Genomic DNA, 24,417 nt, shown 5'->3' with positions numbered 1-24,417 from the left:
GATAGTAATGCTGCGTTACTGCATCCTTGACGTGAATGCTGCAGGTGTTGCATTTTGCTTTGTCGTTCTCTTTTTTTAGAATAAGAATCAGAAAAAGCTTTATTGCCGAGTAGTATTTTACACGACATACGCGATATGAATCGAACCGTGGATCAAAAATTGAGGTCTGGACCGAACCGTGGATTTGGCGAATCGTTACACCCCTAGTAACAAGTAATATATCACAATGTCTGAGTAACTTGCCCAACACTGCATGTAAATCAAAATGTGAATGTAATAAGTTTCACCCCGGTGCACATGGTATTAATTTATAATAATAAAACAGATTCCTTTGGAGTATTTCTGCATACGACCCACCTTACCTCTTTGTCTTTGTGTCCAGGTGGATGAGCAGTTAGCCCTGCTGCAGCACGAGAAGGTGGACCTGCTGAAGAGACTCGAGGAGGACCAGGAAGACCTCAATGAACTTATGAAGAAGCACAAAGCCCTCATTGCTCAGGTATTGCTTCAGTCTCCCTTCTCAGTTTGTCTTTCTCTATTAACCGCGCATTGATCCCGAAAACAAATCCCTCTGCTTCAGTCCTCCAGTGACATCTCTCAGATCAGAGAGCTTCAGGCTGAACTAGAGGAGGTGAAGAAACAGAGACACTCTCTCCAGGAAGAGGTAACCTTTGTTAGACAAATGGAGCGCTAAGAGCTTTATGAACCAAATGTGCTGTTTAAAGTGGATAAAATGAGACTGTGATGGATTTCTGGATCATTTAACCTCCTTGTTAGGCGTCTCAATTTAACTGCAAGCTTCAGGTCACATTCAGTCTCGGTGCTTTAGCTTTGGCTCTCTAAATGTTATGGCTCATCTCTCTCTCCTCCTGCTTACTCACAATGCAGCTGCAGCAGTGTGTGTCCAGGGTGCAGTTCCTGGAGTCGTCCACTGTGGGGCGTAGCATCGTCAGTAAACAGGAGGCGCGTGTATGTGACCTGGAGAATAAACTGGAGTTTCAGAGAGGGCAAGTCAAGAGGTTTGAGGTGAGATGACGTAAGGTAAAACTATTATGTGTAGTGTTTTGTTCCCCGCACGGCTTCATCTAAAGGTTCTGCGATGCGTAGGTGCTGGTGTTGCGTTTAAGGGACAGCGTGGTTCGTCTCGGGGAGGAGCTGGAGCAGAGCGCCCAGGCGGAGGCTCGGGAGAGAGAGAACGCCCGCTACTACCAGCAGCGTGTGCAGGACATGAGGCTGGAGATGGAGGAGCTGATCCAGAGAGAGCAGGACAGCAGCCGCAGACGCATGGAGCTGGTAACAAAACACTGCGGCATATTGGTCCATGAATAACAGCAAATGCTGCGGATGCTGCTGTTATCGTCTAGTAACCACATCCCTTCATTAATGTTGTCACACACACGCTCTTGTACACAAATCCACACAAACATTGTTTTATAAAGTTTATAAAAACAAGCTTTAGAAAATGAGCACTTAATCTGTCAGTTTATGTGGAAAAGTTCTAATTTAGATCTCCAGATCTGCAGATACGTGACTTTTATTGCAGCGGGGACGCTTCCATTGTCCTAATTCTGATCTCTACAGCTCTCGTCCCCACATAGTAATTTCATTTCTCATTGCAATGGCTCGTGTTTGGTGGTGCTGATGGAGGGAAGAAAGGAAAGTTACAGGGCTCGTCGTGGGAAAACAAACCAGCAGGGATGAGCAGTGTAAGGACGCAGTGAGAGGCAGAAGATAGTTATCATTTACACTGTGGACACTGGGGACATGTCCCCAGCACATTTTGAAATGGCTGATTTTGTCCACATCACTTTTTGAAAGTATTTGTTAAAAACGTTCTGAATAACAGTTTGCACCAAGAAATGAAAATGCTTTGAGAGGAAAAGAAAACATGCAATGCAATAGAGTTTTCCCTCGTATAAAAAAACCACATTTCCACCGTAAATTGGAGCAGAAAATGTCTCCAGAATGCAGGAAATTACCAGTTTAATGCTCAAAATCTTCTGGAGGAGGAGCCGCACATATATTTCATTGTCAAATATTTTATCTAAATAGCACTAAAAACTTTCTTGTCTTGTTCTCGTGCATCGTCACGTCTCATGACCCAAATATATCATCACGCCACTAATATGAGCCGTTATGTCCCCACCACTTTTCAACACAAAGTCCTTGGTCTTATAGCCAACGAGGCTTCGTATCTTAACTACTACTTAACTTGGCGTACATCAGTCTGCTTCACCGAAAACAACAAAACAGAACTCGACGTACACATGAAAGATGAAGACTCCAGGAAGCAGAACACACCCCATTTTTCTAATTTGTATGTAAATATAACTCGTTGAAGTCCGGTGAAGAACCTTAAATGGCACAAAAGTAAGCAGCAAAAGTTAAAAACAACGTTTACGTCACCAAAACAGACATTTTCAGATATAAAATGATATTTCACCATAGGATCAACCGATGACCAGCTGCTCTGTCTTCCTTCATTAATATTGTACAAATAAATCTTCTGAGGGTGTATTAACAGGCCGTCCCAAGGTGTTTCCTGTAGAAATGTGTTTCATTTCCTGCCACTGCTGCAGAATAACCAAAGAAGGAAAAGACAAAGTTTAGGTCAGCAAAACTGAGAAATAATGTAAATTTCAGAGACTTGTATAATAAGATTTATTTGTACAATATTAATATTATATATTATATATAATATTAATGAAGGAAAACAGAGCAGCTGGTCATCGGTTGATCCTACAGTGAAATAATGAACAAAGCTTCTTCGTTTAATTCTTAATTTTATATCTGAAAATGTCTGTTTTGGTGACGTAAACGTTTGCTTTTGTACCATTTAAGGTTTTGTCACTGGACTTGAACTACTTATATTTACATACAAAAAAATAACAAAGCAGTAGCAGTTATAGTTGTACAAGTACTAGTAGTTGTGTTTAAAAGAAAAGTTTGACAGTTGGGGAAATACGCTCATTCGCTTTCTTGCTGAGAGTCACTGGAAACCGGGGGAAACAGCTAGCCTGTCCTCTGTCCAAAGGAAATAAAATCGACCTTCCAGCCCCACTAAAGCTCAGCAGTGAAGATCGTCTTTGTTAAATCTGCAGGAAATCCAGCCTCACGGACATCCAACCAATAACACGCTGGTTAACTCTGCTCATCGCAGCTTGATGTCTTTGTGTGTTTTTCTTCATTTTCTTTGTATCTCTCAGGTCCTTATTGCATTCTCAACCTCTTTGCCCACAAATGGAGATAATTGTAGAGACTGAATTGCTCCTCGCTTTTTATTTGGCATCCCTGCCGCCTGCAGACGGATCACGGCCGCTCTACCTGGGCAACACTGAGGCTGCTAAATATAAACCCCAACAGGCTTTTCTCATATCCAAACTGTGAGGCAACGTTTTAAGCTGGCATGAAGCACTTCCTCCAGGCTACGACTGAAAGTACACCCCACTTCCAAAAACAGTGTCATGAAGAACAACAACAACAGCTGGTGAATTATCTGCAACATTAGAAAACTTTCATTACTGCACACGGTTTGACAGCAGGGAGGGAGGGTTTCTACACATTAACACACAAAAACATCCCGTTTTTCTAGCAAATAGGAGAAAATAAACCACCCCAGAAGGTTTATTTGTTTGGGTCATCAATTAAGGTGCATCTGTGAATATGGTGGAAAAAGTAATTGTGAGCTTCAGAACCAGACTGAGAGATTAAAGGCTCAGAAAAACTTTACAGGTGTTTTTGAGGTAATCGGATGATTAGAGCTCTTCTCTTTTAGATTAGATTTCCACGAGCCGTAAACTGTAATCAACAAGATTAAAACAAATTAAAAGGAATGAAATAATTCACTTTGTGTAATGAATGTAGATTATATGAAAGTTTCACTTTTTGAATTGAATTATGGACTGAACCACAATATTACAATTTTTGAGTTGCACCTGTAAATTATTAGCGTTGTTTATATATAAATATTATGATATAATTAAATGCAATGTATTGTACTGTAGATAAAGCCTATTACAGCGGTGTTTGTCTACATAGAGAGTAGAATTTTAAAATGATTTTAATAACCTATAAAGTACTGGACGGGCTTGCACCATTTTATATTTCTAAATGATTGTGTCCCTGAGCCACGGTGACATCGCTGAGGTCTGCTGACCACGGCCTTTTGGCTTTTAGTTCACTTCAGGTAATTTATTATTATCCCAAGTGGGAAACTTGACTTGCAGGAAATACAAACGACTCTCTTTACAGATTGCATCAGAATTAGCGTCAAATTTCAGGTCGCTATCGGTGACTTTTCCTAGCTTTTTATACTGTTCTACAAACTCAATTCCTTTAATGAAGGTCTGAGATGGTGGTTTGTACGTTTTCCTTCTAAAATCAATGATCATGTCTTTGGTCTTTGTGGCATTTAATTGGAGGAAGGCCACCGACCCGTGCTCAGATTCAGTCTTATTAATGTCATGAGCTGCAGCCATTGGTGTAGAGGATGTGCAGGACACGGGCCTGACCACAGACCAGTGGCTGGATAGGAATAAATGCAGATGAAAAATCCTAAAATAAAAGTGTTGCATGTGTGCCAGACTGGCTGTCCTGAGAACGAGTCTCGAAACCAAAGGTGACCGAGCTTTTTGTTACCTTTCCAGCTTTCCGTGGGTGAGAGCAGACTGGTGTCTGTGATCTCTCCCGGCTTGTCAACAGGAACTTTATTCCTCCTCTGCAGCTGTGACACAATACTTTCTTTCAAACACCTTCGCCTGAGTTTTAACTGAACACTTTCAAGCTTTTTTGGCTCTCTTACCTCATAATGTGAATAATTAATTCATAAAATCATATGACATTTGTTCTGTGAAACTGCGCCTCTGTACAGCTTTTTCATTTTTAACTTAAGAGCACATTATGACTGAAGACTTGACTCTGACTCGCCCGGTCTGGACTTGGCACTTGACTTGAGTGCTTGGACTTGTGACTTACGTCCTAACTCGAGGCAACATGTTTATAAAAACATTTCGCAGTAGCGGCAGAAAGAAAAAGATCTGATATAAGCCTGAAGTTTATCTCTTTGCTCGACTCTGTGAGCAGCCAACTCAGTCTTTGAGCTTCCTCCATCTTTAATAAACGTCTGTTTTTAATCTTGGTATCCAAAGGACTGCGTGGCTCCCTGCAAAAAGAACAATAGAAATGAAAATGAAACTTATTTTCTGCATCAGTTAGTGGCACATTGAACAAATCAGCTTTTCTTCTGCCCAGTTTCAACATCTAAAATATCTCAACTGTTTTTTATATATATCTATATATGTGTATATATATATATATATGTGTATAATGGGAGGTGGTGGGGCAGTGGGTAAGTCACATGCCTTGGTGTGGGTGATCTGGGTTCGATCCCTACTGTCACACAATGGGAGCAGGACACTTAACCCCTAGTTGCCCTTTTTTTTTACTTAATGCTTGACTTGAAAGTAGCCTGTCACAAAGAAAAGGTTAAAAATCTCCTTTCTCTGAAATCATCAGCACTAAAGCTCAGACAGGCTTCTGTAGTAGCTCCTTAAATACACAAATACAATAAAGACACATAATAAATTGCCTTGATAAACACATTTTGTGCTCGCTGAAGCTGCCAGTTCCACTCAAGAGTTACAGACTCAGTCGTGTTCGTGTTCACAGCAGATTTCTTTTGTGACCCCTGAGCTGAAGGAAAGAGAAGCAGCTTCAATGATTATTCAGTTATTAGCACAAAGCAACACACACACACACACAAAGCAACACACACACACAATCATGCCCTTTAACAACCTACCGAGCGACTATGCACACACACCTCCTCCTCCTCCTCCTTAACGTCATCTCTCGCTCATCCTGCTTTCTCTCTCTGACTGTGATTAATCCTCATTGTCTCTTCAAGGTTATGGACACACACACACACACACACACACACACACATTCATACATGGTTATGTGTCTCTATGACAACTGCTGCACCCACACCCGTCTCCTCACAGCCAACAAAGCCAATAACTTTGAAAGCATCGAAGCTTTTGTGTGTGTGTGTGTGTGTGTGTGTGTGTGTGTGTGTGTGTGTGTGTGTGTGTGTGTGTGTGACAGGATGCTGGAGAGACAAAAAAAAAAAAAAACCCAGATGAAATGAATGAATAAATCACTCTGTTCCCCCCTATGTCAGAGTGCATATGTACAAATTTTCTTTCTAAATAACCCGGGCGGAGCGTTGCAAGCAGCAGGTCGTAGGACTGTGCGAGAGAGAGAGGACATGCCGTCGGACACTCAGGGTTTGACTGATGAGGTAATATGGAGGTAATTGCTGTGGCGGGTTGAGCCTCGGGGTCTTTACAGGCAGCCAGGCCTGTTGAAGGTGAGCGTGTTGTTTTGCCTTCGTGTCAACAAACTTTCCTTTAATCTCACCATGTTTGTGTGCAGGAAATGCAGTTGGAGGAGCTCAGCGCCGTCAGACAGGCGCTGCAGGCCGACCTGGAGACGTCCATCCGCCGCATCGTCGATCTGCAGGCCGCCCTGGAGGAGGTGGAGTCGAGCGACGAGAGTGACTCTGAAAGGTAATAGATTTCAGCGATGCGCCTCTCCTTTATCACATCGCATCTATATGTGTAGACTCAACCTGTTCACCGCTCTGCCCTTCACTCCAGCGTTCAAACTGCTGTGGAGTCCTTGACTCGAAAGAAAGACCTGTAAGAACCTCGTGAATGTTAATGTGTCATTGTTAAACATGTCAACGCTGAATTCAGTATGACAGAGAAGCTGCTGAAGGATCATTCTCGTCTCAGAGCAACCGGAGTCGATGACGCTAAACTCACCGAGAGGAACTGATGAGATCTGAGAATCAAAGTCAGACGATCAGACAGGTTAGAAACACAGACGTCACACCAGGTGAAGCACCTTTTCATCGACACCGTTCCACACGTGTTCGTTTGAATAAAATAAATTGGATTTTATTAAATTGAAAGTGGATTTTGTTTTCATGCAGTTGATTGCTTTCCTACGGCTCGATGTTTGGACCATCAATCTGTTACTTTCAACAAACTTCTTTCAGGTTTTCTCTGCGTGCTTGCTGGTAGTTTTCTTAAGGCCTACGCGCACCTCCACAAAAACGTAACCACACTTGCAAGAACTGGGATTGGTCGGCTCGGTAGCGTCGCATTTCCACTTACGCATTTCCGGCTTGTCCTTCTTCTTCTGCATCAATTGGTTTAAGGGTCGCACATCCCGCCTCCTCTCCGGCGCCTTCTCTCGTTTCTGCGTTTTAGTAATTTCACTGAAGGTAACTCCCGTGAAACATCAATCAGATCCAGCTCCGACGTGACCTGCTCAGTTTCAGCCGCCTTTGTTTGTAGCAGCGCACACCAACGAAGAAGAAACTCAACACAACGGAAGACCATCGCCAGCTAGGATTTTGGCGGTGCAACCGCAGAGCGACACAGACACAAACGCACAAGTATAAATGCTCATGTGTACAGCAACGGCGAAGACTTGATGCAGAAGTTTGAATTATATCTGCCATTTCTATTACTCAAATTAATTAATCTTACCGCACGCTCCCTGGCAACTGCAGAAGTTTCAGCTACAGGAAATCCTGCCTGGGAACCACTCTATTTGTAAAAACCGTGAGTGCATCCGACATGCTGGGAACAATCCCTCCCTGTCTTAATCACAGTTGTGCTCTGCAACTTGTGATGGACGTTTACAGCAGACAGCTTTACAATAATCTTACTGTCCAGTTTAGTTTTATCCTCCAAAGAAGTTTTGTTTCCAACCTGTCTGATCTTCTGGCTGCTCGTGTCCCCCCGTCTCTGAACTCATCTCAGGGTCTGTCGGTGGAACCCGCTGCGTAGAACTCAGTGAGCTTATGTTACACGAGGCCAGAGGTTGCTGTGGCAACAGTATCCACAGGTACCTGATCAGTTTAATAAGGTCAGTACTGGCGCTGATACTGATTAGGACATCTACTTTTTAGTGAAGTCATTGCGTTCCCCAAATTTAGCAACTAACTTTGGGGGGTACAGTTTTGCTACAGCTGAAGTAATACTGCAGGACTGGAGGCCCAAACTACAGAAATACGACCAACGTAACGAGAATTATCCTTCAAGGTGACTCCCTGCATGGCTAATAACAGTCCATGGGCCACTGCTGCACAAACACTTTACTTCTTCTAAGACAATGGTTCTCAAAGTGGGGTCCGGGGACCCCGGAGGTCCCGAGCAGAAAGGGGAATTGTTTACTTTCACTATAATTCCATATTCATTCATACACTTTCTGTAATAAAACATTTACCAATCTAAACCAATCAAACGTAGCAATCAATCCTGCACCCCTCCAGGACTCTGAGGTGACCCCTCCCACCCCGGACACAAACCAGACACTCCCCTCGTTACATATTCTTTATGATTTTTTTATATTGTTTATATCTTGTCATTTTTTTAACTTTATATTTATACATCTTGTTTATTGTTATGCACCAAGACAATTAAAGAAAATTCCTTCCGTAGCAATAAAACTATTTCTGATTCTAAAAGCTAGAATCTTATCATCATACCATTTTTATGGGTACTTGACGTGAAAAAGTTTGAGAACCACTGTTTGAAAGTATTACAGTTTTTACTGCAGCTTCATAAGTTATATCTTTCCTACTTTTGCTGTAAGCCCCTGAATGCATCCATAAGGACCATAACAAAGTGCTGTGTTGCCTTCAGTGGTGTCTGTTGTGACGCTCCTACATGTAACTCAGCATATTTTGGGACAAACTTTAAAGCTTTTAACCTGCATTTTTGTGGTAGAAAATTATGCAAGTGGGGATGAAAAGAAGGACAGACTTTTAACGCTTCAACTGAGATACAGACCAGAGCCTTTTCTGACAGACGCTATGACGGCTGCAGCAAATCTGTCTGCTGCAGTCGTAATGTGCTTGCATGCAAAGATCGGAGGGGAGACGTCTCCACTCTGGCTGTAACGGGGTGATAAGGTGTGATCTTGTCCTGCAGTGACTCGGTGTCCAGCGTTGGCTCCGTCGGGACGGAGGACGTTGGAGAGGGGATTCGTCGCTGGTTAGGAGTGCCCAGGGGAGGGTCCCGGGGTGGTGGCTCTCTCTGTGGGGGCAGCCAAGGAGGGCGCCAGTCTGTCGCTGACACCATGAGCACCTACAGCTTCCGGTAAGCCCGATAACTGATGTTCAGTCACAGATGTGTTTAGAGCTGCAAACATTAGGCGACTTATCGATTCGTCGATCGAAGGAATCTGCAGCTAGTTTTCTGATTGGCTGTTTTTCTTGTAAATTGAATATCTTAAGGTTTAGTCGGTCTTTTAACATCTCATAGATTAAGAGATTAAGTTCTTTAACTGAGAAAGTAATCAGCAGATTAATGGAGAGAATGATGGATGAAGTGTCTCCTTTATCCCTATAAAGCTCTTGCGTGGATCCTGATGACGAGGCCTCTGAGGCCGGAGGGGCTGGAACCAGAGGTCTCGGTCGAGCCCCGTCCTCCTCGGCTCTGTCTGAGCTGCTGGACGGACTTCGTAAGCGCAGGGCTGGCGGCGATGCAGAAGACGGAGCAGGCAGCGCCGTCTCCCTGCCGATTTATCAAACAACCGCAGCCTCGACTCTCAGACGGAGAGCCTCAGCCCTCTCTCTCGGCCCTGAAGACCTCCAGCAGGCCCGGCCCGGCCCCGGCATCCTCAAACCGCCCTCCCCGCTCCTGCCTCGCGCCGCCAGCGCTCGCTCAATCGGTGACGCTCAGACATCTGCTGCCGCCTCCACAGCTGGAGCTAAACCCTCTCGCTTCAACTCAGGTGATTCCCTCTCTTCACTTCCCTCGCTGCCACGCCTCTCCTCCTTGGCGTCCTCCCTCACCGCTCGCCATCAACCCCCCTCCCTGTCCATCCCAGAGGAGGACCCAGAGGATTCCCGCCGCTCCTTGACGACTCCCATCCAGCGCTCCCCTCAGGCACTAAGGCGGAGCATGCTGGGAAGTCTCGTTACAGAGGATGGAGGTGAAGGCTCTCTGGGTTCAGAACCTATTGTCTTCCAAAACCGCCGCCTGGTTGGGGTTAACGGGCGTGACGACGCGGCCTCCGACATCCTGCCCGCCATCCGAAGGGCTCAGTCCACCAGCAGCCTGGCCAGCTCAGTCAGAGGAGGCAGGAGGGCGCTGAGCGTCCACTTCGGAGAGCTGCCTCCTTCGAGCCGCAGCAGGAAAAGCTCTGAAACGGAGTCCTCCAGCTCCGGTGGGTCAGGAGGAAGCTCCCAAGGCGGGGGGCCCAGACGCCGGTATGAAAGGCCGCAGGGAGAAAGACTGGAGGCGGAGGGCAGTGAGGGGGGAGACGTGGCTTCAGTCATGAAGAGATACCTGAAAAAGGAGAGTGACTGAACCAGACGAGGTGAGTTCCCAGGTGCGTAGACACTGAGCTCTTTCTTCATAACCACTGAGGGGCGCCCACATTTTCTTTACAACACAGTGGCTTCACTTTGCTTCCTCTTGCATCACATCGTTTCCAGATCATTTCCCAAAAGCACCTTAAATCTAAGATGATAGTAAAATCCATCTTTCAAACCTCGAGGTGTTTCCAAAAAAGCTTTGTAACTTCTGATGTTACGTCTCAAACTTGGCAGTGAGCTGAAAGCTGCAGACTGAACTTTTTCACTGAATTATCTTACAAATTTCTTTGTGTCATTTACAACATTTTTTACTTTGCAATGTATTAGCCACGCTTGCAAAGTTGTGTAGGTCTGTCCTTCACATCTCAGCAGCTGTTGGGTGGATTGTGATGAAATGTGGTTCAGACCTTCATGTTCCTGGATGAACTGTAAGAACTTTGCTGATCCTCTGACTTTTCATCTAGCGCCACCACGAGGTCAATATTTTTCAGCCGTACTCTGTGTTTACTGCTAATTAGCTAATGCTTAGGCTCCATCCACACTGCTACGTTTTCATTTTAAAACGCAGCTCTTTTGCTACGTTTGCGCCCCCCGTCCAGACTAAAACGCCAAATCTGAAGACCAAAAACGGAGCAGTTTGAAAACGCTGCTGACCCCGTTTTAGTGCGGACAGGTGAAAACGGAGGATTTTAAAAACAATGACGCAGACGCTCACAGTTTGGCTTCCTGATTGGCTCGTATTGGCTCTCACGATGCCACTGAAAGAGTTTAGGTTTTGTTTTTTATGAAAATATTTTGTGCTGTGCTTACAGTGCATGTCGCCGTATTTTCTTTGCAACGACTTACAGTCTTGTGGTATGTATCCAGTATGGTTCTTCACCATTGCTGTTCGTCTGTGTTCGTGTTGGAGTAGTTTGCACCGGCACGTTCATGCCCAGTGCGTTTTCAGTCGTTTTAATATAGACTGACATCCGTTCTGATACTCAGCTGAAACGCTGGAGTGGACGGAGATGGTTGTGTAGTAGTGTGGATGTAGCCTCAGAAATAAAGGCTCTTAATGTCTGAGATCGGTCGGTATCTGAATGTGAGTTTACACTGAAGCCACAGAGAAAAACTACTACTGCTAATTTTGTTTTACGGTTCTGAGGGTTGTAAAACTGTGTAAACATGAGTTTCTCCCTGCTGAGAGCATGATTCATAAATATATCTCTCGGGCCTCAGGTGGTGGTGTTTCTGGAGTGATTCTGAGGTGTTTGATAAACGCAGGCTCAGACCTGTTTGCGGCTCATCACACTCCTCTGTTTCACACCTTCCTCTCTGTTCTGACCAGCTCGTCTTTTCTCTTCCATCAGCCTCTTTCAGTTTCCACGTCCAGCTGCGAGCCTCACGGCTGCAGTCGAGGCCGAATGAAATCCTTCAGAAGTCAGCGAGTGTTTTTGACTCTACATGTTGATATAAAATGAATAAAAAAAAATCTAATTAACTTATTGCTTTGTGACGTTATTCCTCTCACATTTCTTGTTATTTTGCATTGGCAGATTTGTAAACTACCTAAAGATTTGCTGCCTTTCCCTTTTAATGAATTTAATATTCTAATATGTTAATAATGTTGAGGTTTGGGCACAACAAGCATCGTGTAACTGTGACTCTCACTATTTTCAGTTACGCAGTCTCAGTCGCAGCTCGTCACATATGGACCCTTTTTAACGCCCTGGTTACCCGTCGGCGTTCAGTTAGCAACAATAAATGTGTAACTTCCGGTTAAACTTTCAAAATAAAAGTACTTTTAAGGTTGTGAAACGTTAGGTTTAGGAAAAAGCTCATGATTTGGATTAAAGAACTACGTTACGTACGTCAGTTAATTTAAGTTGCAGAACTTGCTTCTTACGTAACTTAAATACAAACATTCAGTGTTTACTTTCTGTTTCACACGGGAAGCGAACGCCACTCTCCTGACTGAAAGTTCAGTGTCTGTGCCTCCCTCAACCCAACCACCTCCTTACTCTGACTTTTCTGTTAAATATCCTACTTCTACCTTTAGCGTTCAAAAGTGACGCTACAGGGCTTCCCACAGTGCGTTACAAACTGACGCCAAAGACGACTTGGTAGTTAGAACGTGTTGACAAGACAAACAATCAATAATCAGCAGATTAATCCATAATGAAAACAATCCATAGGCAGTCCGATATGATGTCTCATAAAATGCTGCTTACAAAGTAATGCAAATGCTTCTTCCACTGCTGGTATTTTAAGATTATATATTTAAATATTTGTATTTTCACACCTTTCTATCCAACAGAGGCAATCGAACGTGGTGTTATTTGTCAACAACACCCTGCGCTACAGTGAATTCACACCTGGGAGCTGCCCAGTGTGACGCTGGACACATGCAGCAGCTGAAGGAGCTCAGGGTAAAGGACCTCGATCGTTTCTTCACACTTATTTTCCAGCCATTTCGGGGGGAAAAGCTCCCGAACATTATCCAGTCAATACAATTAAAATGTTCCGAAACACTGGCTGCATAAACGGACACTCTGACCTTTTTTTCTGACAGGACGGTGTGCACTCTTAAAGATAAAATAAGCCGTTTGTGTGTGGAGGTTAAGGCCAAACTGTCAGAGCGTCGCTGGATATGTTTCCTATGTTCTTCATCCCCATCTGTTGCTCTGCATGAGCCGAGCCAGAGTTCAGCTAGAGGTAACACTTGGTGCGAGTTAAAACCATCTGCAGCCGGCAGAACAAGTCTGAGTGCAGCAGACGCACGTCTGAAGGAGTTTACAGCCAAAACCAAACACCACTGAAACATTTCTTCTACTTTGCACTGAACTCTACAGATACATTTTTATAGTTCTGCTGTGCTGCCTCTCAGAAATCAATTAAGTTTCCCTTGTATTACAGACTAATACAAGGGAAGACTGAAATAAAAGCTTTAACTAGGTGTCACTGATCACATTAACATTTTAAAATCATTTTACACCTATTTTCATCACTGAAAATCTATTTTAGGGTAGAAAGATCAAAAGTAAAAGGATCAGTCTGATGTTTGCTCACCCTGTGATGGAGAGAGGCCCATGGAATAAGTGATGAGCACATTCAAGATTAAAACTTTACCCTTAAACTGCTGGATGACACAATTCTGTTAAAATGGCAGGGACAATTTGAGCCAAAAGACCTGGGGGAAGTAGAGCCAGATATTTTTACTGTCATTTTACATTGTATTCTTATGCATCAGCGAAATGATGTGACATTTTGCATTTTAGACCTGAAACCATCATGTCATGCTTCTATGACTGGAAAACAGACAGGCTTCAACTCCTCTTGTGGGTTTGGACAGAGCAGTGGGAGAGGTACAGAATGGGAAGTCTTTTCATCAGGAGGCACTGGACAAGACGAGTTTTTGTTTTGGAAAGCCACGTTTTGAAAACAGTTTATTTTAGTTCTAAATTGATTATTCCCAGGGACGCACCACATCCTGAAGTATATGTACATGTTTTAGTTGGAGACATGTCAGTCATGTCCTTCCTTTAAACACGCCTCAAGTAAAAACTGGCCCAACTCGTCCCGCTCTCCGCTATGCGCTCGTCTCTTAGTACTTCCTGACTAAAGAGGTGAATTAAAGGCTCCGTTTCTTTCCGCGAGTTTCCAGACGGCTCTTCATTTAGCACCACAGCCTGAGCTACTTTCCTTTTTGTTGCAAGAAATAAATGTGTACGATTCTTCATCTGCAATAAATTGAAATATTCTGTCATACTGATTTGGTTAAAAAGTGGGTGAAAAACTATCCTAGCTAAATAACAAAAATAACCCCCCACTAATAGTATGGATAATAAATAATTACACAACTCTAAACAGACTCACTATTCCTGATTTCCTGTCTGTGGCTCTCAGCAGGAAGCCCATTGGTTCCTACTGAAGACCTCACAAATATGCAGTATAGTTTCATTGTAAATGTATAATATGCGACATTTCTGCACTGAAATGGCTAAAAAGAATTTTTTTTACATTATCCCTAATGTTTCCAACAATGTTCAAACCCACAGAAATATCAAATTTTGTTTAGGATAATGCTGCTTTTTGTTTGGTCGTCTCGTCTGTCATGTCTTCCCCTTTACCCCCTCTGGTTCCTGTAACTTCCTTGGAAACAAAGGAAGGATCAGAGAGGGAGGAAGGAAGTCAGCGAACGTGACTAAACTGAACGGGAGTAAAACGTAGATACGTTAACTCATCTGTGAACATGATTTCTACTTTGAGTCACATCAGGTAGATTTCCATCAGCGATGGTGGCTGTTTAACGACTCCCAGGATCCCGCGCTGCGCTGTTGTTTTGATGTGAGAGACCCTTCGTGTTGGAAATGACATGCTGCGTGTTTAAAAGGGTTCAGTCATTCCTAAAGCTGCTGCTCGCTGTAGATTTTATTTTAACAAACAGGAGAAAAATGTGCATTTGTTGGGGACTATTTTCAGCGGCGGATGAATCCACATTGGGATTGGGTGTTCACTAACGTTATTGGTTTGTTCTCTTCATGCTGTTTGTGGACTTTAAGACAAATAATAAAATAACACCTGACTTCTCCTTTACCTGTCTGCTCTTCCTCTCTAAGAGTCTCCCATCCTCCCAGAGTGGACTTTATCACTGTTCGTAGTTGTTTCTATAACCTCCACGGGTCAAATGAAACGCCGTCTCTGTGCAAAAGGATTCAAGTAGAGATTAAATGGCGTAAAATGGCAGGTGTTGTACGAACACGCAGAATGACATTGGCGTGTTATTGATACATCTCTAACGGGTGAAGCAGGCCCGCCGTTAGGAATTATGGACAGGGAGACAACATTTTTCAAACTGGGCCCCTCATCGACACCCACTTAAGCACCACCTCAACCAACAAGGTGTTTCTAATACAAACACGGGCAATTAGCCTTAGTGACACAGATGGAGTCCCTAACAACCAACAAATTAATTTTGGCTTTTCCCCTCTCCTTTATTGAGTTATATCTCTTTTATGTGCATGTAACAGGTTTGCAAAGTGAAAAAGCCCAAAGGGAGTTCCCATCTCCCACAGAAAACTCTGCTCTGAACTGCCTGAAAACAGCTCGTTTGAAGTCCAGCCGCTTCCCTTTCAGGGATGAAAGCAAAATGCGCCTCATATAACGCTCGCCAAGCGGCTACTCCGACATGCCCTCAAAAACAGCGGTGGAAAAACAGCGAGCTGCAGCACACAGCTCTCCTCTCCCTTCCAAACACTAGCTACCCTCCAGGCAGTCAGTGGACATAAAGTTGTTCCTGTGATGTAGAGACAGAGCTCAGTTAAAACTTTATGGATACAGATTAATGACTCACCGCTCTGAAACTCTCGCTCCAGTCCATGTTGCCAAGCTGGTCGGCAACATGTACAGCTGAATCCAAGCTGTTTACAGGCTTCTCGCTGACCCGCCCTTCTCTGCTTCTGATTGGCTAGTAGTCCTTAACTAGGAACTGAGCATGTGCAACTCCCAACAAAGATCATTTAGAGACAAGATGTATCACTCCATAGCTAAAACGAAGCCAGGGTGAAAAGAGGAGCTGCAGCAATGTGCAGTATGACAAAAATATAACCATGTAAACCTGTTCTGGTACAACCCCTAAATAAGAACCTGAAAATGAGCATAATACCACCTCTTTAAGGACTACAGTAAGTATTGGTCAAATTATGTGCAAAACTAAATACTGTATAGAGTACATGGCTGTGTCAGCTGAAATGATGATAATAATAATAATATAAACTTTGTTATGTATTAAAGTGTAACCATATTTGCAGCTGTATCCAATGACTTGTGATGTGTTGCTGACTAGTGATTACTGTAGGTAAATTTTGTTGAGGCTGTTACAGGGGAACCTGTTTGTGTTATTAATCTTTATTAATATGAAGGTAACACAAAATGCAAGAGGCAGGTGACGAATATAATAGAATGTAATGCAGTAAAGCTCTCAGGCACTCTGATAAAATAAACCTTTACAAGGTAGTTTATTTGTATTTTACAACACAAGTTTGCTGTATAATGAAATAAAAGTTTGTAGTCCCTTCATGCTACACACACAACTCTTAACCGATTAACATATTCATATTTGAATACACGTTAAATGTGTATTAATCCGGCCCCTTCAGACCGTCTGGAGACACAGAACCGTTTGGGACTGTAGCTACTACTGGATGAGGAGGAGGAGGTGGATAAACGAAACTTACTGAAAACACTTCTGATCAGACAGAAATCTCAACACTAATCCACACAAATGTTCACTTCAGCACCTCAGATAAAGTGCAGCTCACATTGCCCAACAGAGGAAGACCGCCTCAGACTTTAGATGTTTGTTTTGCAAAACACTTTCAGTTATTTTTAAGGTTTCAAAACATCTTGCCGAAGGACTGCGGTTGAAAATCAGTAATGTTTGATCAATGTGTCCTTATATGTTATCAGATGACAAGTCTGAAATATGTTTTAATGATAATAATACATTTATTTATCATGTAAATACATCTAAAAAGTTTTGTTATTCACATAAGACATTAAGTTAAGTGTTGTACTTGATCCCGTTTAAGGGGCAACCATAGACCCTTGCATGGCCCCCCCCTGAGCCTTGGCCTGGGGTCATCTGTACCCTTTGACCCCCCCTGACAGCGGCCCTGGAAGCGGGTAAAACATATTTTTCCTTATTTTAGCTGCTGATAATCTCATTGTAAACAGTTTTTATATTGTTTTCCCTTTTTTTTGGATTGTCCCCACTTCAACTCGTTTAAATGCGTCGTAACAAACTCGCGGCCCACTTCAGCATCTCAAACGTGTCATACATTAGACTGACCTAATTATCTCAAGTGGCTCAGTTGAATTGCAGAACCCTTGATGATCTAATTTGAATGGCACGTGACTTTTACAAGACGGCTGTAGTCCAGGGTGTCACACAGGGATTAATATTGATCCAAAGCAAACATGAGTGTTTGATTTAAGATAATGTCTCATAAATAACATGCAGGATCCAGTGACAGGCTCATTTGTATGGGAAAGGACCTATCGGGTGCACGTACCAAACCTCCCCTGCAGGAACATTTATTTTTGGCCAGTTCCTCAGCTTCTCATCTTTCAGCTCGGCTGAAACAGAAGACATAATTTATGCTCTGTAGCTTCTTCTCACCGTTACTGAAATTATTCCTGTAATTTCTTATAATATGAGCCGTCACACTGCTCTTAGTTTAAGATTAGATGCTCCATCAACCCCAAATGAGCCAGAGGGATAAAATAAATCATGACAGTTTATGATTATTAAGTTTCCAGTTCTGACATTATGAATCCGTCTTTATCTTTATTTGACCTCTAAGGTATGCTCCATCAATTTAGGATTGCACTTCTATAAAGCTGAGTGACTCACAAGAGACAGAGCGGTCTAAGACAGGATTTTAAAAGTCTGAGCCTGTGGGTCTTCCCTCAGACAAAGCTTATAAGAAGGCGCCTCCTCACCCCATTTAGTTTACATGCTTAGTTTCGCTCACGTCCTGGATGCCTAAAGGATCATGATTATGCTATTTGATGCCATAAACGTAACCTAATAATACTGCTGTTTGACATAACTTCAGACTACACCAAATACATAATAAGAGGTCTGTCCTGAGGTATTCATTGGTTTCTGACTCTGACTGGGAAAATGGGAAAAACAGTAAAATTACCCAAAACTACTGTATCTCTGAACTGTATTTGAAAACCTCCGGTGTAAGATGAATTTTAGCCTCTGACATGGGTTAAGCTCCTATAACCATTAGACCATTACTACCTGGTAAATGTGTAATGCACAGCAACAAGTGTATTATATTTTTATGAGCATTTTCTTAGCCTTGTTTCTAACTTTTTGTGTAAAGTTATTTTCCCCATAGACTGTATGTGAGGTGACTCACAGTTGGAGCTCCTTTATGGCTCGGATGGACATGAAACTCTCTGTGTTTAACCATCGGTACAAAAGATAAACAACTGTGTTAGAAAAGATCTGGTTCTTTGATAAAAAGTTGACAGGTATGAGAAGCCCAAGGTGCATTTTGGCAAGAAACATCCAATCAGACGCTTAAAATTCTTGACCAGGCACAGTAACTTCCTGTTATACACTGTCTTCTGACTGGTTTTACACTTTTGTTTTTGTACAGATTAAACACATGAAAAACAACATGTTTTAGATGTGTGCAGGCTTTGGAACTGTTGTCACAGCCAAGCTAGCTGTTTTCCTCTGTTTCCAGTCTTTGTGTTAAGCTAAGCTAACGCATACTTTCTGAATGATACAGCTGTTTTTACTGACTGAGAAGTACTCCTCATGACCATAAACTGACCATTGTGTGTAAAATTAGTGGAGATCCCCTTTAAAAAGGGTCCTGTCAACCTGCAGTAAGAATTTTATATTTTATCGCTGAAAAGACCCAAATCATAAAGGAGAACAACTAATCTGCATTTCCAGCCCTATGTTGTAGTTCTGTGGCTCCTGTATGGCAGCTTTGCATGATTCAAAGTTCAGAATTTTAATTTCTTATACTGATTCTTCATGTAGGCCTTCATTTCAGCCTCTGTCTGAAACAAGCTGTAGATGCTCCTGTCTCTTTAAGACCCCCCCTCTCAAAGCCCACTGTCTTCTGATTGGCCAAGACCTGAAGCATGTTACCAGAGGCGAGTTCAATCTCAAAACGTTTTGCACCGGTTTGCAACGTTTTCGGATTGAACAACATGTTTGGTGGGCGTGTCACAGGTGTTACCCAATCAGCTGCGACAAGTTTTGTAAACACAAGGTGTTCAAAAGGCAGGGAAAGCAGTGCGCTTGCGTTCACAGCAGGGTGTTCAGGAAACCACCGTTTCCGTTGAAAAAAACGTTTTGACTTTGTCCATGTTTAACATGAACATCCAACACTGTAACATTGTAGATGAGTCATAAAATATGGAAAAGCGTAATAGGTCTCCTTTAATGCCGGTAAGGGTTTATGTGCCACTACTGATCTTTCTACTGGCAAAGGAACTGCATCAGTAACTTAATCGATGTAGCTTTAATAACAGTGAGATACAGAGGTGATCTGGATTAACCTTCAAGTATTGATTTAGTCTCCTGCAAACAAGCAACAGCATGAAAGGAGTCTGCAGTTTGTGTGTGTCAGGAAGTCACTGGTTTGCTGCAGGCGCCCATATTTTCCTGTTTTCCTGTTATTGCTTTTACAACAAAGAATTACCTCTCTCATCAAGGTTTCACGTTACTTTATCATTTCAGGATGTTTTCTTCATTATTATTCCAGTGGCTTCATCAAGTGTTTTTAAAATTGCTCCGCAGTTTGAATTATCCTCGCTCTTTGTGTAAGGAAATATAAACTACAATGATTCTGCATGTATTTGCATATTTGTCTAGCTTTCAAAAGAGAATACAACAAATTTTGGACTTATTTGTGGGAACATCGGACCATGTGATTACCCTCACATGGCTAGGAGACACACTGCTGTTTTAAGTGATTAATGCCTGGCATTCAGTAGAGGATTTTTACCACAGACAAAATGACAGATATAACAGATTTCATGTCCAGACAGACCGTAGACCAGGGGTCTGCAAATAAGTCTGGCATCGGGCCAAATTCTTTTCAAGTCATTAAATGGCGGGCCAAAACATCGATAACTGACCATTTATATTCCAACATTTAGGCCTACTGTGTGTGCGATTAGCTCAGTTGGTAGTGCAGTGGACTCCCGTTTGGAAAGTCGTGTGTTCAATCCTCATGTACTGGACTAGTATTTTTTTCTTCCTTTTTAAAAAAAAAATAAAAGAGAATCAAACTGTGGATGAACTGGAGGCTGAGAAGAGGGAATCAGCAGGTTTATACATTTTATAGAGCAGATACACAACATGCTGAGGACGCTTGCCGCTAAGCTCGCTCTCATTGGCTGTTGTGGGTTTCTGATCGAAGGCGCCCTGATGTCGGTGACCTCAGTGTAAACTCCTCACATTACAAGATAATTTTGACAGATAAGCTGTTCCGATCAGGAACGCACCCGCGATTTTCAGAAGGGATTAATCTGATCCAAAATCGAATGTGCGGCCAGCATTAAAGGTTCACTCCCTTTTTTCAGTCTTTACACAACATAAAATTTCAAGTCCAACTGAATCCAACACCCTGAATACGCTTCAGGAGACACTGTCGAACGTGTTTTGTTAGCCTCATATTTAAAGATGGCTGGGTTAGGTACTCCAGATGTCTTTCTCTCCAGCAACGCCCCTCAGCTCCTGCTAAGCTAAATGATGTACTGTATAACTTTCCAGTGTGTTCTGGGTCTTCCCCAGGCTCTCCTGCTGGTTGGATGTGTGCTGAGAACCTCCAAGAGGAGGCACCCAGGTAAAATTGATCGGATGCCCGAACCACCTCAAAGGACTAGTGTTGTGTCGTTCAAAGATCGTTTCGTTCATTTGACCTAATCTTGTATGTGTCTCAGTGAGTAATTCGTTCATTTTCACGCATGCTTGAATAGTCTTGGACTCTTACGTTCACTCGTTACACAGCAGCTGCGAGGTCTCTGTCAGCACAGGAAACAGAATTGATTAGTTCAGGACTCATAACTGCGGGTCTCTGGGTTTGAGTCGTTCATTTGTCACGTGACAGCTCGGCTACTGTGGAGCAGGAATGAATGCTGGTGTTTACAGCTAACAGCTGATGAGAGCTGTTCTGGGTCCACTTCAGAGCCCTGATAGGGTTCTACCTGGAGCCGAATTACCTCAGAGGTCGACTCATCTCCAAAACAAACGGACCGGCTCATTAAAACACAGCCACATAGCACACAGCCTAGTTAAAATGAACGAAATGACACAAAAAAAGATTTGTTCATTTTAATGAACGAGATTTGGTGACTCGAGTCTTTCAAAAGAATGACTTTTCCCGTCACTACAAAGGACAGCGTGAAGGAGCTCCACCCCGAGCTCCCTGCGGATGTCCCTCCCTCTCTGAGGCCGAGCCCAGCCACTCCGGCCACCTGTATAAGTGACCACAGGTGAGGGTTGGAAAGTAGGCCGACTGGTCAACCAAAAGCTTTGCCTTCCAGCTCAGTTCGCTGTTTTCACAACACTGCATCACTGTCGACGCCACACCTCATGCTCCATTTTACCCTCAATGGTGAACAAAACCCCACATCAAACAATTTAAATCAAACCCAGACGACATATATACACTGATTTCTTGGAAAGAATGTATTTTAATTTCAGTTTGACCTTAACATAAAACTGAGTGCAGCTGAGGGGGTGAAGAAAGAGAGCGCTGACATACTGGCCATGCATAGTAAAGCTGACATAGAGCCGTGTGATCGATTTGTACATTTGAAACCCGTGAACGCGAACGAATCAGCCAGAGTCTCTCATTAGGAGCTGCAGAACAGGATAACACATCAGTAGGAGAGGTTCCTCTGTGATTACATCTTTGCCTGCCTCACTTTCTCAACGCTGCATGCAGACTGAGCAGAAATCCCGATCGTCTTCACTTGTAATTGCTGTATGATTTACAGTAATAGCCCTGCGTCAGAGAGCCGGTGTTTCACTCACTCACAAGATTTATTCCTGCGACTGAACACACTGTCGGCGCTTAACGACGTCAAATAAATCCCTGTTTACGTTCCCCGAGTCCTGTTAATGAAATTGATGAAGGAAGGCAAGTAAAATTAAAACCAAGCAATTAATAATTGATCGCCTGCTACATGCGAACTAACACGGTCCATACATCAGCGGGGCTCCTGTTCGTGTGTGAGGCGAACAGATGTTGGCTATAGCTCTCCTATTGTGCGTTATCTGACTGCTGCAGGCCGGTGAAGCCAAATGTGGCTTGTTAGGGAATCTTGACAATAGAGGAGCTATAGAGGATCTCCACTTTAGCAAATCTTCACCGCCTCAGGGCGTCTTACACTGAGAGCTGAACAAACACACTGCATCAGCCACAGTGAGTGTGTGTGTGGGGGGGGGAGAAGGAGCTTGTCTGTATGAGGGGGAAATAAATGCATTGTGTTTTTATCCTGGAGGTAATATAGGAGGGTTTGTTGGTTGATTTTGTGTCCCAGGCGAACCATGGGTGGAGGCAGAGCTCGGTTTTTAAATTGTCCTGCTCAGTGACCCAAAACATTGTCCCCAGCAGCTTTTGTGGACACTGTGTGGAAGACATTGTATTCTAAGTAAGTGGTGTGTAAGTAAGTGTGCACAATGGAAAGAGTGGGTGCAGGATGTTTGTCTTTTGTTTCTGTTGTGTATTTTTGTTCTGTTTTTTCTGCTTGTCAGCAATTGTTTGCTTGTTAAACTCTCTGCAGCATCACTGTCTCCTTGATATTCCTACAGACTGCATAAAAGAAGTGGACGCTGCCACCGTGACGTCATCAGTTGGTTTCCGGACCGACGTTTTGAAACCTCGAGTTTGGAATTTTGGCCGCCGCCATCTTGGGGTTTTCTTTGGAGCCAGAAGTGACCATATTTCACCGGAGGCTCAGCAGTGTCAGCACAGCTACATGTATTGGATGATAAGGAAGCGGTCAGTGAGCTGGACTTAGCGTGTCACACTTTATAACAGTTAGACCGCAGTGAGTAACTTTACTGTAATGTTAGCGGATGGCTCTTCCTCTGTGTTGTATATTATGTGGGTCACGTTAATTACAGCGACTGAGAGGTGTAGAAGCTGTGTACCTGAGTATCGGTAAAACCACAATAAACCTAAACTGAACGTTACGAAGCAAACAGCGGCAGGTCCGAGCTCCTGTAGCGTTAGCTGGCTGCATCACTATAGGCTAACGTTAGTAAACAAATCGCTCGACATTTGCTTTTTACCGTTGTTGATTTCTTGCAGGCTAAATCAACAATTTGACATAATATCATTGGTACACAGGATAGTGGGTCGTGTTAGTTGGTGAAGTTATGTGGAAAGCGACTGCTCGGTGTTAGCCGGCGAGCTAACGTGACTTTCTCTGTGTTTCTCCAGCTTTACTAATGCTCACTTTGTTCTTACCCGACATCATCTGAACCTGTTTGGTCTGATGGGCTTCAGCACATAAACCTTTATTGTTGTTTTGGATCCTTATGTGGAGCCTGTGTTTTCCTGGGAGCCGGTTGTTTTATGGTGTTAGTGGACTGCATGTCGTTAGCTGCCGTGTTGTCGCTGTAGTCTGAGAGGCTCGGGAGCGCACACAGGGCTGAATCCGACCCGGAGACCTCACATTAAAAGCAGAATAGTGTCTGATGCAAGCAATGGAGAAAACAGGCGTGTGCTTCATTTCTAAGTGAGTTTTGAGCCCATTGACAATAAGGCAATGAAAATTTGATTTATTACATATAGCCCCTTTAAATAAATGTACTACAGCCAACTCCTTAGAGCGTCTTTTAGTACAACTGAAGGCCGAACAAAACAATCTTTGATGACCAAAATGTTAAACACCACGACTATAGCTTCGAGGTAAACCTCATCTCTATTTATTTTCTCTTGGTTTATGGAGTTGATTCTCATCATCTTTGTCTTCTCAATGTTGATGCTCAGTGCCATTCATTTGGCTTCTTCATTCAGCTAATAAGGTGGTATAAAGGACTTTAGAAATCGTCTATCAAAAGCTCGGAGTGCATTTGTGAGATTAAAGAAGATCTGGAGAGCTAACACCATATCAAAAGAACTAAATTGAAACTGTACGCTGGTTGCGCCAGTCCTATTATATGGGTGTGAAACGTGGAAAATTAATAGGGGTGATGACAAAGCAGTAAAATAAGTGCCTTAGACAAATCCTACAAATCCACTGGGAAGATCATGTGAGTACTGAGGCATTGATTAAGATTGACAGGTTGCCCTGGTAGGTTATGGGAAGCCCCGCCCTAAAGACTCCCCTGCTTTCTGGTCTATGTTCCTCTAAATGGGACCCTGATTAAGTAAATGAACATCATGCTTTGTTGAAGAAGACTTGAAACTAGCGACTGAGACCAGAAACTCATCAGGAAAGTGTTTACTGAGGGAATAAATCAGCTGAGAAGTAGAAAC

At 43.2% G+C, this 24,417-nt stretch overlaps 1 protein-coding gene and 1 long non-coding RNA gene across 7 annotated transcripts in view; one reads left to right on the top strand and one right to left on the bottom strand.

The window, feature by feature from the left end:
- LOC123982001 (unconventional myosin-XVIIIb-like) overlaps nt 1–22,857 on the top strand; it is a 68,548-nt gene extending 45,691 nt beyond the window's left edge. For 2 of the 6 annotated variants that reach the window (XM_046067305.1, XM_046067309.1), the window contains 5 exons: nt 6,436–6,569; nt 6,660–6,701; nt 9,009–9,176; nt 9,431–10,401; nt 11,752–11,886. In XM_046067305.1, coding sequence (XP_045923261.1) covers nt 6,436–6,569; nt 6,660–6,701; nt 9,009–9,176; nt 9,431–10,391 — 1,305 coding nt within the window. In that variant the 3' untranslated portion in view covers nt 10,392–10,401; nt 11,752–11,886. Of the gene's footprint in view, nt 1–6,435; nt 6,570–6,659; nt 6,702–9,008; nt 9,177–9,430; nt 10,414–11,751; nt 11,887–12,698; nt 12,811–12,953; nt 13,097–22,742 lie in introns of those variants that run through there. The other 4 variants (XR_006827878.1, XR_006827877.1, XM_046067306.1 and 1 more) reach the window with 4 other exon arrangements.
- Nucleotides 5,671–6,452, bottom strand: LOC123982003. The gene is made up of 3 exons (XR_006827879.1): nt 6,421–6,452; nt 5,801–5,898; nt 5,671–5,691 (listed from the first exon to the last, which is right to left on the bottom strand). It is a non-coding gene; the product is annotated as an uncharacterized LOC123982003 (long non-coding RNA).
- Nucleotides 22,858–24,417: the final 1,560 nt, after the last annotated feature.

Source organism: Micropterus dolomieu, linkage group LG13 (genome assembly GCF_021292245.1).
Source record: "Micropterus dolomieu isolate WLL.071019.BEF.003 ecotype Adirondacks linkage group LG13, ASM2129224v1, whole genome shotgun sequence".
NCBI classification, from domain to species: domain Eukaryota; kingdom Metazoa; phylum Chordata; class Actinopteri; order Centrarchiformes; family Centrarchidae; genus Micropterus; species Micropterus dolomieu.
Note: the sequence above shows the minus strand (reverse complement) of the source record. Positions and strands in the feature narration are given on the sequence as shown.